Source organism: Sebastes umbrosus, chromosome 20 (genome assembly GCF_015220745.1).
Source record: "Sebastes umbrosus isolate fSebUmb1 chromosome 20, fSebUmb1.pri, whole genome shotgun sequence".
NCBI lineage: Eukaryota > Metazoa > Chordata > Actinopteri > Perciformes > Sebastidae > Sebastes > Sebastes umbrosus.
In genome coordinates this window covers 23,895,714-23,912,419 of record NC_051288.1, presented here as the reverse complement: position 1 = coordinate 23,912,419, position 16,706 = coordinate 23,895,714, and the positions used below count along the sequence as shown (strand labels likewise).

The 16,706-nt window shown below is 35.7% G+C and overlaps 2 protein-coding genes across 2 annotated transcripts; both read right to left on the bottom strand.

Annotated features, from left to right (window-relative positions):
- Positions 1-524: 524 nt before the first annotated feature.
- On the bottom strand, positions 525-3,137 carry hoxb1b (homeobox B1b). The gene is made up of 2 exons (XM_037755248.1): positions 2,463-3,137; positions 525-1,363 (listed from the first exon to the last, which is right to left on the bottom strand). Exons 1-2 carry the CDS (start codon positions 3,013-3,015, stop codon positions 1,053-1,055), a joined length of 864 nt encoding a protein of 287 aa, XP_037611176.1. The 5' UTR covers positions 3,016-3,137; the 3' UTR covers positions 525-1,052.
- A 2,004-nt stretch (positions 3,138-5,141) lies between these two features.
- LOC119479589 (homeobox protein Hox-D3-like) lies at positions 5,142-9,578 on the bottom strand. Its single transcript, XM_037755362.1, has 3 exons — positions 9,515-9,578; positions 7,817-8,139; positions 5,142-6,166 (listed from the first exon to the last, which is right to left on the bottom strand). Exons 2-3 carry the CDS (start codon positions 8,047-8,049, stop codon positions 5,563-5,565), a joined length of 837 nt encoding a protein of 278 aa, XP_037611290.1. The 5' UTR covers positions 8,050-8,139; positions 9,515-9,578; the 3' UTR covers positions 5,142-5,562.
- Between the last annotated feature and the right edge of the window lie 7,128 nt (positions 9,579-16,706).

The following is a 16,706-nucleotide window of genomic DNA, read 5'->3' as shown; positions in this document are numbered from 1 at the left end:
CTCTGCATTCATTTGTGCCTGAACTCTGTGTGAACCTCGGCTTTAGGGAAAAAGGGCACCAACAGGCCAGTGCTGCTCGGGCAGAAACTGTGTGTGCAAACCTAACACCCAGTGCAAATATTGAAACTGCTGCTGCCTCTTCACCATCAGATGAAACTAGGTGGTCAGGTCCGGCAAACGTTTACCCTCGCCACAATGAGCAACTTAAATGAGCAACTTAGCTCCTCTGATTTTTAAAATGTTTAATGAAAAGTATTTAAAATTATGTAAAATACAAGTGGATGTCATTGCAACCTGTGTCAGCTGTCTCCGAGCAGAATTTGGGTAACAAATCAAGGGTGAGACCTGGACTCCCTGGAGTTTGTTGTCATGTTTAGAGCCCCTGGAGGTATTTGGAGGTGAAAAGGTCACTGGGAACCACCCCATGTGTTGTGAAAGATTCCTCTTGTCACATTATGCAAGGGGGACTTTGGTGAGACTATTAATGGAAGGGAATATAGAAAAGAAGTTTAGGATACAAAACATTCATATTTAGAACAATTTATTATTTACATATATTTTTTTAAAAATAGCAGGACAAGATTTTGTCAAAGAGAAAATTCTGTATCAAAATTAAAAGTTTGATTGGACTTAATTGTGATTATGAGCATTTGTTACAGCATTTTTTCTTTTTACATAAACAGCAAATACAACACTTCTTTTTCATTTTATAAACTTTATTAAACTAAAACATCTCAGCAGTTGTTGGAAAAATACCCTGTAAATAAATAGTGCAAACAATGACACTGAGTGATTCAGTGCTCCAACATAAAAACATACAGCATGGCCTTATGATAAGAAGGTTAACAAATACAAAGAACGGATGAAAAGACATTTTTAAAAGTTTTCTCAGCATTAATCATTGCACTATAAGCAGACACAGACATACCCTGTATATACTTCACAAAGTCCACATGCATTTTCACAGTTTTTCTGGAATGGTGCGACTGAAGGAGAGAAGTGGAAAACTGCTCAGGCCTCCAGTCATAGTGTTTTGTTTTTCAAAAGTCCCATCACGGCTCACAGTCTTTCCCTTTCCCCTTTGGAGAGCTGTCAGAGCCGGATGGTTTCTCCACAGGTGCTGCAGCGTTGATCAAAACGCAGCCGAGCTTCTCGCGTTTCTTCTGCTTCATCCTGCGGTTCTGGAACCAGATCTTCACCTGCGTCTCGTTGAGCTCCAGACTGGCGGCCACCTCCACCCTCCGAGCCCGCGTCAGGTACTTGTTGAAGTGGAACTCTTTCTCCAGCTCGGTCAGCTGCTTGGTGGTGAAGTTGGTGCGGATCACGTTGTGTTGGCCGGGAACACCGAACTCCGACAGGACAGCTGTGGAGACACATGGATGAATGAATGGATGGATGAATGCTTGATGGAGGAGGAAAACATGGAAGTCATGGAGCTGAAAAATGACGATTAGATGTAAATGATATTGAATAGAAAAAAATGCACAAAACATTAGTTGCTATATACATATTATTTACAACAATTTAGGCCTCATTAAATCAGCTGCATTGTGTTTTTAAGCAGAGTTTACGCACAGGGAGACGCTGTGGAGAGACATAGATGAATGAATGAATGAATGGAGGATGGAGGAAAACATGGAAGTCGTGGAGCCGAAGAATGTAAATTATAATGAATAGAAAAATGCACAAAACATTAGTTGCTATATACACATTATTTAGATCAATTTAGGCCTCATTAAATCAGCTGAATTGTGTTTTTACGTACAGTTTACGCACTGGGAGAGACGCTGTGGAGAGACATGGATGAATGAATGGATGAATGATGGAGGAGGAAAACAAGGAAGGCATGGAGCTGAAGAATGAAGTTTAGATGTAATAATAAATAGAAAAAATGTGCAAAACATTAATTACTAAATGCACATTATTTAGAACAATTTAGGCCTCATTAAATCAGCTGAATTGTGTTTTTACGCACAGTTTACACACTGTGAGAGACGCTGTGGAGAGACATGGATGAATGAATGGATGATGGAGGACAACATGGAAGTCATGGAGCTGAAGAATGGCTTTTAGATGTAAATGATAATGAATAGAAAAAATGTGCAAAACATTAATTGCTTAATACACATTATTTAGAACAATTTAGGCCTCATTAAATCAGCTGAATTGTGTTTTTACGCACTGAGTCAATATTACCTGCATAATATTGCACCTAAATAGATCTCCGATTCTCAAATGTGTCTCAGGATGAACCAACCTGTTTTAGGTGGATTCCTCTTCACTTTCATCCAGTCGAATGTTTTAGAAGTTTAGTTGCTATATACACATTATTTAGAACAATTTAGGCCTCATTAAATCAGCTGAATTGTATTTTTACGCACAGTTTACGCACTGGGAGTCAATACCTGCAAAAGGATCTCTAAATAAATCTCTTATAGCTCTGATTCTCAGGATGAACCAACCTGTTTTAGGAGGATTCCTCTTCACTTTCATCCAGTCGAATGTTTTAGAAGTTTCCTCCACAGGGTCCAGATCCTTCTCCTTGCTTTGGAGTGGTAATCTTGTGTAAACGCTCTCTGGATATTCTTGCTGCCTCTGATCTCCGTTTCCAAAGTGTAGATACTGGCTGCCTGGTGGTGCAACTCCAGGCCCACAGCTGTCTCCAGTATAGGGAGCCATGTTTGTTCCAAGGGGAGAAACCTGAGCATGAATGAAGCTCCTGTCCTGCTCGTACTGGTGATGTCCGTACTCCAGAGGAGACCCGTACATGGAGCTCCCAGGTGGTGCAAACTGCAGATCCAGGTTGTGGTGTGTCTGGTGGTGCAGAGGGAGGCTGCTGGAGGTCTGGTGTGGAGCTGAAGTTGCAGCAACTAAACGCCCGTCTGCTGAGTAACTATCACTTGTTGCACTGCACGAGTTGGACATGTATCCATGGTTCAAATTGTGGTATCCGGCCTTTGCACTGAAAATATTTGCACCCCTGTTACACACTGGGTAGTCTAAGTAGGAGTTCATCCTGGACTCTGGCCTATTGTTTGTTCACAACTGATCAAGACTGAGCAGTCATTAATCTGTGCTCTCCTTGTGCCCTAACCTTCTAGGTAGTATGTCAAAGCTGTAAAACTGCCTTCCACCCTCATATCACCTTCCTGACACACCATGTGACCTGCTAAACTGCCAATGGCAAAGGACCTACAGCACTCTGTCAAGTCTGCAGCTCGTCCATCAAACAGGCTCGCATTTACATGACAAATGCTTCAATCAGACTCGCTCATCCATCTGATAAGAACACAAACATCAGGACACAGTTTCAGACTGCAGTGTTAGAGGAGCTCAAAATGACAAATTAATGACAAAAAATAATCACTGTCTATATCTAACATAGTAGAAATAATATGGGTTTAGTATTATAAATGTTATGACCTCCAAAGAATAGAAAATAGGGCACAAATCATGCATTATTATTGTCTTGAAGATGTCAAAAGTTTCTACATGGAGTGCTAAATTATTCCTTTAACAGCCTGATTGCAATTAATAATGCAATATAATAAAGTCTACTTTTTATATTACCAAGATCCAAAACCAAATCAGGTCAAAGTACAGCAACATACAGAGCAATGCAAGAATGGAATTCACTCCCAAATCATAATACACAACAAAATACTATATATGGTTTTAAAAAAAACACTAAAAGAGCATTACTTAAGAAGAAACTTTAGTAATTAATAAGTATTCTTTGGTGTGTAAGGGTATTAAGGGCATTCCATGTTAAATGATGATATGTATCTGTTAGATCAGGATAGATTCAGTCTCTTTTCTTTGGGTTTTTGTCATTTAAACTGTGTCAGTTGTTATTGTTTTATTTACAGTTGACATGTATTACGATGTGTTATGTTAGTGTATGATGAGTAGTGTAAATGTGTATTTTTGTATTGTCACCAGGAAGAATAGCTGCTGCTATGTAAAAGCTAATGGGGATCTAAATAAACAAACAATATAAATGTTTTTAATTTAGGCCTTAAATTCAGTTTTAGCTGTGGATATTGTCCTGTTACGCACTAATTTAGCTTAATTTTAAAGCTTTAAGAAGAAATGTGGACACTAAAAACTCTCTAAGTTTAGTCTAAATGTGTCTTGGCTTATTACCACAACATTTCTTTGGCCTCTCGTCATCGTGAATCCTGCAGAAGGACTCTGACTCAGAAGCAGCTCAGTGATCCATCATGAGCTCTTTTTCCACATTGACAGCTTGTGTGGCCCACTTTGCCCATAAAAGAACAAAAGACACATTTAAGAACCATAACGCCTTTTTTTTCTTTTTCCTGGCTTCTTCTTTTTCAACCACTATAATGTAATATCTTCCAAAACCCCTATCACGTCCACACTCATCCTGTAATTAAGTAAAGAGTTAATGTAATGTTATAGACCTCAAGTGCTAATTAAGCTTTAACAAGAAACAAGGAAAGTTGCAGTTTATTCCAACGTTTTTGGCTGCTTTACAGTCGTCTTTTGTTGTATACTGGCTCTGAGGAGTATTTACTGGAGAGTGGTGAAATCTCAACAAATTGTGTTTATTTATGTAGCTGAAATAACAGCAGCCAACATTTAAATCTAAGAGGGCTGGATGTCTCTGAGCAAATATTTAGAAGAGGCCCATGCGTAAAAGTCAACACAACAATTGATGTTAAATTAATGTATAAATAAAAATAAATATTTAGACTAATTAGTCCAATAAATAAATAATAATAAATACATGCAGACAGATCAGTTAAATCTTTATAAATTAAAAGGGAAAGTTATTTTTTTGGAGTTCTTTGCTACAGATGAGTCAGTTTTGGAGCTTGCATGATTCTGATAAATAAAAATAAATAAGACAAATAGTTAGACTAATTAGTCCATAAATTTGGATTGTTTTCCACTGTTTGGTTAGGTTTTTCTGCACATTTTGTGTACTTCTTGTTGTTGTTTAACATTTGTTGTATTTTTAAAATTATGTTAGTTTAGATCTTGGCTTCTTGACCTCTCCTGACACATTTCTTGTTTTTTTTTTTCATTGACTGGATTTTGTGAAGTTTTATATATGTGCAAATAAATAAATAATAAATAAATGCAGACATATCAGTGAAGTCTTCTATATAAATTAAAGGGAAAGTTATTTTTTTTGGAGGAGTTCTTTGCTACACATGAGTCAGTTTTGATGTCTCTGAACAAATATTTAGAAGAGGCCCATGCATAAAAGTCAACACAACAATTGATGTTGTTTAATCATTTTGTTTATTTGTTAAATTTTGTTTAATTTGTTTAATTAATGTATAAATAAAAATAAATAAGACAAATATTTAGACCAATTATTTCTATAAATAAATAATAATAAATACATGCAGACAGATCAGTGAAGTCTTCTATAAATTAAATGGAAAGTACATTTTTTGGAGGAGTTCTTTGCTACAGATGAGTCAGTTTTGGAGCTTGCATGATTCTAATAAATAAAAATAAATAAATAAATATTAATAAATACATGCAGACAGATCAGTGAAGTCTTCTATAAATTAAAGTTCTTTGCTACAGATGAGTCAGTTTTGGAGCTTGCATGATTCTGTCCTGAGTGCAGCTCTGTGGGAAATATGGATCCACATTTGGGTTTGCTGTGCGTGAGATGGTGTGCGTGTCGTACTGTGCATTAAACTGCGGGCCGTGCGTGAAGCCTGAAACTGGATATTTGGAGTAATCTGCAGGGTAGGCCGGCTGGGACTGCTGGTGTTGTTGGGACTTGACTGGCTGGTAATCACCGCCCAGATGGCCATAACCCAGGCTGGACAGAGTGGGGCTGCAGGGGGAGGATGGGGGAGAGGAGGAGGACTTGGTGGAGGAGGTGGTGGTGGTGTTAATGGTGGTGGAGGTGAGGTTCTGCACTCTCTCGTCCTTCTTCTGCTTCATCCTCCGGTTCTGGAACCAGATCTTAATCTGCCTCTCGTGCACGTTGAGCAGGTTGGCCATCTCCACCCTCCTCGGTTTGCACAGGTATCTGCTGAAGTGGAACTCCTTCTCCAGCTCCACCAGCTGCGCGCTGCTGTAGGCGGTGCGCGTCCTCTTACTGGAGGCGCTCGGACTCTTCTCGTTGACGGTGCAGTCTGCAGAGACGAACACAGTGAAGGAAGGAGAGGATGGAAGGTTTTATTGGACTTTATTAGTTGTAATCCACAGAAGACATTCCACAAATGATCTGCAAATATTTCACTATCCACAAACATGTGCAAATGTTGCAAATGTTCGAATGTTGCAAAATGTTGCAAATGTTGTAAAATGTTGCAAATGTTCGAATGTTGCAAAATGTTGCAAATGTTGCAAATCGCCCTGTATTTTTGTGGATGTGACTTTACATAACACAAATACAAAAATCCGTTTGTGGATAGTGAAATATTTGCAGATCATGGTACACATTTGTGGAATGTCTTCTGTGGGTTACAACTAATAAAGTCCAATAAAAACTTCCATAGGAGAGAAGGAAGGTTGAACAGGTTGTGATCACTGAGTGGAATCGCTTAATGGCAGGTTTGTTTTTCTCCTTTTTATTTATGACTTCCAGATCATCTGCACCTTGTTTACCGACAGTTTTTCTGGTTTATTAATTGACTCTGCTGTTGTTAAAAGAGCATGCATGCTCAGCCAACCTTACCCGTGTAAATAAAGGTTAAATAAATAAATATAAACTAGACAATAGGCGTGCAAATCAACAACAACATGGTGAGAGAGAGAAAGGGACACAGTAACCACAAAGACCACACAAGGTTGTTTGCAATAGGCTACTTAGAGGTTGTGGTGTGTTATAAGCTGTTAGTATGGGATGTATAGGGAGAAGGATGAAATAAGATATTTAAAAAATGGTGGCCAAGACTTTATTGTTGTTGTTATGTTTTAAAAAGTGGTAAGTTTTGTTAATAAATTAAGCCAATAAGTGGTGGATATAAAGACAGATATTTGGAGTTTTTCCTTAAATTAAGATTCAAAGGTACAGATTGTACAGGCCTCTGGTTTGGGGTTTTATATATATATTAACTTATTATAAGGCCTCATAAAAAGGTGAATTATAGTTTAAATTAAGGGAAGCTTTCATATCCATGTTTTCTCTACTAAAAAAAATATATATATATTTTTTCTTTTCACTTTTATCTTCTTTGTGTATTGTCCCAATCATTTCTGTTATTTTTATTTTATTTTTTAAACTATATAAGTAAATGTTATTGTTGTGTCATTATGATTCTAAATAAAAAAAGATGTGAGCCTAAAAACTGAGCCAATGTGTGTTTCTCCTTCTGCTACTGTAGCTTCGTTAATAGCTACCTGACCTTTTGACCCTGAAAAGAACAAAATATTAACTCATTTCCTCCATTGAAACTGGGAAATCTGATTACTTGAAACTTGATGAATTTAAAACATTAATGAAAGACCTAGAAGCAGAGTCAATCGGGAGCTGTCTGTGTTTCTGAATATTTTCACTTTAACGTTGGCTTCGAACACTTGATTTTAATGTGTTTTGTATGATATTATGCATTGCATGTATTTATTTTGCATTTGTTTTATGGTTGTGGCATCTGAAACTTTAATGTATGTTTAAATGCTGCTGTCTTGGCCAGGTATCTCTTGCAAAAGACATTCTTAATCTCAATGAGTGCTACCTGGTTAAATAAAGGTTAAATAAAATAAAGAATATTAACTGTATCAGGGCTCCTTTAAAGGGGACATAAATGAAAAAGGCCTCATTTAAAAAAAATAATGCTGACCCTTCTTTACATCATACAGACCTGAGATTCTCCTGCCGTGTCTCTGGTTTGAGGGTCTGGACTCTTTCATCCAGGGGAAAACCTTTTTGTTCATAGGAAACTTTGGGTTTTGCTGTTTTGACCTCCTGCACTCAAACGTCTCCACTTGCTCCAGTTGTTGGTGTGATGCATCCTCCAAAGAAGACTCACTGCTGCTGAAGAAGAAGGAGTCGTGGTGATGGTGGTGCTGCTGGATGTTTTGTGTTGCACTGGTTCTTTGCATTTCCATTAAATGGTGCACAGGGTTCCCCTTTGACCTTCTGACTGAGAGCTGGCAGCCAAATGTCACATGGCAGGTTTCCAGAGAGCCCTGCAGCTTCTAGACAGAAAGAAAGACAGAGACAGAATCAGGGAGGAGACCACATGATCCATCTTATCAACTCAATAGTGTGCTGACATGAATAGCAAAGCCTCTCCTGGCCTGAGAGGCAACGAAGAATAAGAGTTTGGTGGAAATAAACCCTCTGGAAAACAACAAATCCAGGATAATCTGTGCAGAAATTAAATTATTTTCCTTTCCTTACAAGTAGTTTGGATCTCACTGGCCTACAACGAGGCTCATTATTTATTTTCATTGTGTTGTAATGCAGCTAAAAAACGAAATATAATGATTTCAGACTATTATTTATTATAGGACTTTCATTTGTCTTAAAAAAGAATAATAAATTAGCAATAATGGCAACAAGAACAAATGGCAAATTGCACATAAACATACACACACAAATAGGCCCATAAATAAAAAAAAAACACAAATACATTTAATATAAATATAAAAGTGCATTCTTTTAAATATTTTTAAATAATAATGTTTCCTGGAATTAAATCAGGCCTATTAATACATAATTAAAATAAATAAATGAAAATAAAACAAATAAAAAAACATGTAATGGATGTCACATTTTCAAGGAAAAAATAAATAAATGTTATAACACAATCTACATTTAATATAAATTTAGAAGTGCATTCTATTAATGCTTTTTATATAATAATGTTTCCTGGAATTAAATCAGGCCTATTAATACATAATTAAAATAAATAAATGAAAATAAAACAAATAAAAAAACATGTAATGGATGTCACATTTTCAAGGAAAAAATAAATAAATGTTATAACACAATCTACATTTAATATAAATATAAAAGTGCATTCTTTTAATTCTTTTTAAATTATAATGTTTCCTGGAATTAAATCAGGCCTATTAATAAATAAATAAAATAAATAAATACAAATAAAATAAAAAACATTTAATGGATGTGACATTTTCAAGAAAAAAAATAAACGTTATAACAAAATCTACTAAAAAGCTCATTCATCTCCATCAAACACAAAATAATACAGAAGTCCATTGTGCGCTGCAGCTGTTTCTCTGCAAACGATTTAAAAAAAAACAAAAAAACATCTTATTTAATATCTTAATTTAATCCAACAGAATATAATTATTAAGCTGCATTTTTTAAGTGTGCAGAGAGAAGCAGAGAGAGAGAGAGAGAGAGAGAGACAATAAAAGTCTGGAGGCATGCAGCTTTATGAACTCTGGTTGAACCGCTGCTGGAGTCAGGCTCGTAAATCATAAAGACACATAACCGAGTCCTCTGCTGCTTTACCTTCACCACCTACATTCATCCAGCTCTGAAACAATCCTCACGCAAACAAACACACACACACACACACGCACGCATGCATCCTCCTCTCACCTTTTCTCTTTTTTCTCTCCTCTCCAGATTAGAATAAAAATCCCTGCAGCAGAAGAAAGAAAGAAGCTTCTCTCGCATTAGATGATGATGTGGCTTGTGGGGTGAAGCAGAGTGGACAGTGTTTCTGTTTCTGCAGCTCACACCGCCCTGCACAATGTCAGCCTGTCTGCGTGTGTGTGTGTGTGTGTGTGTGTGTGTGTGTATGTGTGTGTGGAGAAAGAAAACCCTTTCTGCTGATCATGCAAGCTCAGTTTCATATATGGAAATAGCTGCTATAAAAGATATGTCCTCTACATCTTTATGGCAATTAGAGCTGCATGGAAACCCTAAAAGGACTCTGGAAAATTAGATATTTTAGCTTATTTTAAGTAGATTTAGATAAGGAAAATAATCTGTTAACACTCTGCCTAGCATCACAAATGATATGCATTAAAATAACCCCAAAAACTAAGTTGTATTTTCACAGTTATGCATGTTTATTTTCGTGCTGCACTGTAAACATTGCTGTTAATTTACAGCAGGATTTCAACAGTATTAACCTGTTATTGCTAAAAACAGTGCTTTACTGTTAATACAAAAGAAAACCCTTTCTGCTGATCATGCAAGCTCAGTTTCATATATGGAAATAGCTGCTATAAAAGAGACTTCTATATGTCCTCTACATCTTCATGGCAATTAGAGCAGCATGGAAACCCTTAAAGGAGACTGGAAAAATTAGATATTTTAGCTTATTTTAAGTGGATTTAGATAAGGAAAATAATCTGTTAAGAAGTCGCCTCCCATCACTGTTAAGAATTTCCCAGTAAAATAACAGTAAAGAACTGGCAGCAGGGTTGCCTTTATGTTACTGTAAAATTAACATTATTATACTGTCACTGAAATTTACAGCTTTGTACTGTTAATGAAAAATACAGTTTGAACTTTATTAATTTCAAAAGCTATAGACAGACATTTTTGGAAAAGTGTCAACAAGTCTATTATAGCCTTTTTCCTAACAAGTACCTTTAATTGTATTTAGTGTGACTATTCCTATGTCTGTAACCTGCTAAGTCTATTCATCTAGGCAACAAATAATGTTTATTAAAATGTATGTAAAAAGTAAATAGTGCATTTAAACAAATCAGTAAGATAATGTAAAAGAAAGGTGAAAAAACAGCTATATAATGTATATTTAAACAGTAAATTAACTGTAAAATACTGTGAAATTAATAAAAAAAACAGTTCAAACTGTATTTTTCATTAACAGTAAAAAGCTGTAAATTTCAGTGACAGTATAACAATGTTAATTTTACAGTAACATAAAGGCAACCCAGTTCTTTACTGTTATTTTACTGGGAAATTCTTAACAGTGTGGACACCCAAAGGAGGCTGGAAAAAACTGATTATTTTAGCTTATTTTAAGAAAATTTAGATAAAGAAAATAATCTGTTAACAAGTCGCCTAGCATCACAAATGATATGCATTAAAATAACCCCAAAAACTAAGTTGTATTTTCACACTTACATGTCTATTTTCGTGTCCAGCTCTGTTTATAATAAATTCAAACATCACATTTAGGAGCGATGCCAGCAGAGATGCAATAAATTACTCCACATTTGTTTTTGTTTTTTTACTCACATGCAAAGTGCATTATATGTAATGAGTTTTTTGTTTGTTTTCTAATTTAAATGAGTGAGTGATTTTGCAGCCCTATAGAGACAGACAGTGGTCAGCAGCAGCAGCAGCAGCAGCAGCAGCAGCAGACTAATGAGGTCTGGATTAAAGGTTTGGTTTACATGGTGAACATCAGACTGCTGCATGCAGAGATTCATCGATTGGCGGCCGCTTTGATGTCTCATCTTCGTGTTTTGCTCGATCGCTCTGATTGGCTCTGAGAGGTAATATTTAACTAATTAATGCTAATGAACATCTTTGATCTCTGAGCCGTGCACGAGCGCCCAGAGAAACATTTGAATATAGAGAGAGAGCAGATCTATATGTGGTGTCCAAAAACACAAGTTTGATCCTGTTTCAGAGCTGCACAGTGAGAAAGGTAGTTATAGTTTAATTTTAAACACAACATGTAGGTTGTATATGCACCAAGTTGCCAGTTTATTAGGTACACATGGCTCAAACTAATGTAGTCCAATGAACTAACAGTTTGTGAAATAGTCACGAAATTTTATCTATTTGATTCTGCTCACAAATGACTAGCAACATGTGATGCACAATGCTCCAGTCTTTTCAAAATAAAACTACTTAGTTAGGTTTAGGAAAAGCTTGCGGTTTGGGTTAAAATAACTCCGGAAGTTATATAATTTAAGTACGGAAGTTACGTGACAAAAACTACTCAGTTTAGAAAAATATTGACTTGGTTAGGTTTAGGCAACAAAATTAATTAGTTAGGTTTAGGTAACAAAATTACTTAGTTAGGTTGAGGAAAACATCGCGGTTTGGGTTGAAAGAACATCGGAGGTAGCATAACTTAAGTAGGCCTACAGAAGTTACATGACAAAAACTACCTAGTTAGGTTAAGGAAAAGATTGACGTGGTTAGGTTTAGGCAACAAAACTACTTAGGCTTAGAAAACGATCGACTTGGTTAGGTTTACGCAACAACATATTAGTTAGGTTTAGGAACAGATCGACTTGGTTAGGTTTAGGAAAAGATCAACTTGGTTAAGTTTAGGCAAAAAAACTACTTAGTTAGGTTTAGGAAAAGATTTACTTAGTTAGGTTTAGGAAAAGATCGACTTGGTTAACTTTAGGTAACAAAACTACTTAGTTAGGTTTAGGAAAAGATCGACTTGGTTAGGTTTAGGAAAAGATCAACTTGGTTAGGATTAGGCAACAAAATACTTAGTTAGGTTTAGAAAAAGATCGACCTGGTTATGATTAGGCAACAAAACTACTTAGGCTGCTGATTTCGAATAATAAATATATAGATACATTTGCGTAAAGCAGCATGTTTGCCCACTCCCATGTTGATAAGAGTATTAAATACTTGACAAAAGAATAATATAATTCTGCATACTTATTCTTTTTATACTTTAATTTTGCTGATGTGACATTTTTAAATCAGGACTTTTACTTGTAATGGAGTATTTTTAGACTATGTCTACTTTTACTTAAGTGAAGCCCCGGAATACGTCTTCCACCACTGTGTGTGTGTGCTCCATAAATCTCTGTGATAGCCTATATAGTGCCATAAAAAGAGCCATATAGATACAAAGAAAATCAGCAATAAGTGTGCCGTCTTAAAAAGTCTAAATGGTGCTGTGATATATGAGGCAGCCAGAGAACAGGAGGAGGAGGAGGAGGAGGAGGAAGATGCAGATGGACTGACATGATAAGTCAGTGTATAAATATAAATTCATGTTTGATCCCTGTGGCCTGCAGCGGGTGACAGTTATTATTATTCAGATATGACAACATCCCTGAGCTGCACTTTACACCCCATCTTCATCACCACGGCGAGCTCCACAGCTCCACACTCTTCAGGCTGCCTGTCTGGTCTGTGATGGACATGTACACCCCCACCCTCTTCCTCCTCCTCCTCCTCCTCTTCCTCACCACCACCACCTCAATTCATTCAGTCTGCTGCTGACAAACCTCTCTTGTCAATTAGCTGCAGGAACCACATGTCCACTAGGACGGGATTTATGGCTCTGGATTAATTCAAATCAACTTCTCATAAGCAATGAAGCACATAAATGCATAAATAAATACAATTAAAATACAGTTCGAATTATAAAAACATAGATTTTAAGTACAAAAAAATAGCAAAAAAAATAGTTTTCAGCTGAATTCAATAATCCCAAAACTCACCTTTACATTGAATGTCTGATTAATGTTATGTGTGTTGTTTTATATGAGCATTTTAACCTGTGTAAAGTGTCTTTGAGTACTATGAAAAGTGCTCTATAAATAATATTTATTAATGAGGACTTCAATTTGTTAACTTATTTTTTGAATGTGCCTCTTTGTAGTTGGGGTTGAGTATTGAAATTTAAGTCAAATATATATGTTTTTTATGTTCTACTCTTGTGGGATAAATACTTTTATTTACAAAAATATATATATTATTATTATTGAGGGGATTAATAAAGTAGTTCTGCTTCTTCATCATAAAGAAAACTTATGCTTTATAACACACTGTATCAGCAGCTATAAGTGTTTATTAATTACTTTTATTGTCAACAACTGTAAGTGAAAGCTGGTGTATAAACATGTAATCAATTATAAAGCACAGTTATAATAGGAAAAGTTATAATTACAGACAAATACTGCCACTTAAAACTGTCATTATATCTGCTTACAGCTTACAGTGTGTTATAAACCATTTATTAACTGTTATTATTATGCTGCTATCAACACAGTAAAATACATCTTTAATAAACTTACTTTTTGCTTCATCTGCTCTCATCTTGTCAGCAGCACTGCGTCCAGTCAGTTGGTGTTTTGGAGCTGTTCGTTGAGGTTCCTTCTCACATTTCCCTGCAAACTAAAAACTCCTCCTCGGCTCGACCAGTGAAAAGAAGATAAATGGTGAGCCGAACAATGCCCCACATTCAGGGGCCTGTTTTGCAGCTCTCACAGATGTCATATTCTCCAGCAATGTGCAGCTAAAAGAGAGAGAAGAGAAAAAAACACTCAGAATAGTGCATGGAGTCTGGTGAGAGGCCTGCAGCTCCATTCAGAACAAAATCACAAAAACAACCTTTTAAACATGTTACCAGGCCCAGAAAACATTAAACATGCAGCATTATTTACTATAAAATGATACAGACAGACACACAGAGAGTATTTCCTTGTGTTTTTCTTCCTCTCGAGGTGAAGTGTCATCACCTACATACTCCCCAAGACCTGAATTTGTGGTTGCTGCTTTATTTACACAAATTCGGATCTACAGGGTTTATATAGATGACAGGTGGTCAGACACAGAGAGGCTGCAGCCTGCTTCAACTGGAATGAAACATCTCATTAATAACATCCACATATTAAAAACAATGCACTCATATTTAAACCTCTTTATAATAAGGCTCCCATTATAAAAGGGGTTATAACTTACTATTAAATCATTTAGATCCTTTATAAGCAGACATAAGAACTAATTCATGGTTGCCAGGTTGTGGAAAATCCAATTGGCTGGTGTGTATCCCTTTTCTGTTTCGTAATAATGCTGTTATAAATGTTGGTAATCCATTCATAAATGTTTGTGGGTTTATTAGTTTGTAATAAACCATCAAGTGTGCAGTTATAAATGTTAATAAGTCTTTAATAAAGGAGTTTAATAAATCAAGTCTGTAGTTATAAATGTTGATAGGTCATTAAAAATCTGGTTTAATTAATCAAGTATACAGTTATAAATGTTAATAGATCATTAATAAATGGGTTTAATCCACCAAGTCTGCAGTTATAAATGCTATTAGTCATTAATAAAGGGGTTTAATAAATCAAGTCTGTAGTTATAAATGTTAATAAACCATTAAATAGGGGTTTAAGCCACTAAGTCTGCAAATAGAAATGTTAATAAATTATTAACAAAGGGGTTTAATAATCAAGAATGCGGTTATAAATGTTAATAAACCATTAATAAAGGGGTTTAATCCACCAAGTCTGAAGTTGTAAGCTTCCAACCCAAATGTTATTATTTGTGGTTTACAACGAAACTATAAAGAATTAGTTAATTATTTACTAACCATGAATAAAGTAATTTGTTGACAGTTTTTCTGTGATAGTTGATATAATAAAATATAAACACACAACTCAGTATTTCAGTATTTATGCACATTATGAGCACTTATAGGAGTGATATTAATCTATTTGTGTCACTGTCAGGCTACAGATATATACAGTAATATATACAGTAACTATGTGTATATGGTCTTTTACTAATTTATTTAAATATGTGTTGGTCGTACGACCCGAGATCATCTCCCTTCAGGCTCACAGTGAGAACTCAAACTCAGAAAGGCCCTGAATAGTACTCAGAAGTACTCAGCTCATTTACCTAAATAAAAGTACCAACACAGCAACGTAATAATACTCCAATACAAGTAAAAGTCTTCATCACACTTACATGCAATCATACTTAAGTAAAAGTACGGAAGTATTAGCAACAAAACACTTTAAAAGTATTTGTTCTGCAGAAAAATGTCCCCTGTGAATGACATTTTTATTATTTCACTGTTAGCTGCTCGAGGTGAAGCTGGTTTTAACTAGTTTCCAGTTTAGTCCAGTGGTTCCCAACCTAGGGGTTGGGCCCCTCCAAAGGGTCACCAGATAAATCTGAGAGGTCATGAGATGATTATCGGGAGAGCGAAGAAGATATACAAATTTATATTGTATTTTTTTTTGTACAATTCTCTAATCTTTGATTTTTTTTGTGAGATATTGAATGATTTGACCTCTTTTGGGCCTCAAATTGTTATTTAAATTAAAAAATCTGAGAAGTTTAGAGAGTAAATGTCTATTTGGTGTAACTTCCAACAACTTTTACACTTTTTTTGTATTTGTTCATGAGCCAAAAAGGTTGTGAACCACTGGTTTAATATTTAAATTGTATTGTATCATAAGCATATCCTCTTTCTTATGTAAAATCTTAACAGGCTGTCTTAAATGTAGTGGAATAAATGTAGCATAAAATGGAAATACTGAAGTACAACTCAGCTGCTTTCCAGAATAATAAAGTGAGAATAAATTGAGTCTTGAACCTCCAAAGAGAGTTTGACTCTCAGCTCAGAGTGTGCAGGATTAAAGGTTTATTCCGTCCACTCAGCCTGGACCAACATGAAGAGATGATAACTAATAAAACACGCTCTGGTGTTTCTACATGTTATATATCCACATCATCATAAAGATAAAGAGCCTGAAGTCATCCATCATCAGCCTGCTCGGTCTGAGGCGCCCTCTGCTGGCTCAACATCTGCACTACATCATCACTCACACACACATCCTGCCAGATGTTGAGCTTCCAGGACACGAAAAACTGGCCTCCAAAAAAAAAAATACTGAAGGTGACATTTCTTTCATATATTTCATCATTATGATCAAATGAATGTGTTGAATTCCACGTGAGAAGTGACTGTTTAAACTGGTTATTATTATTATACATTAAGTTGTTTTATTTTTAAATACATTTCTTCATTTACATTTAATTTCAGAACTTATTTGGCATTTTATTCTTTACATTAATTACCCTGAAACTGAAG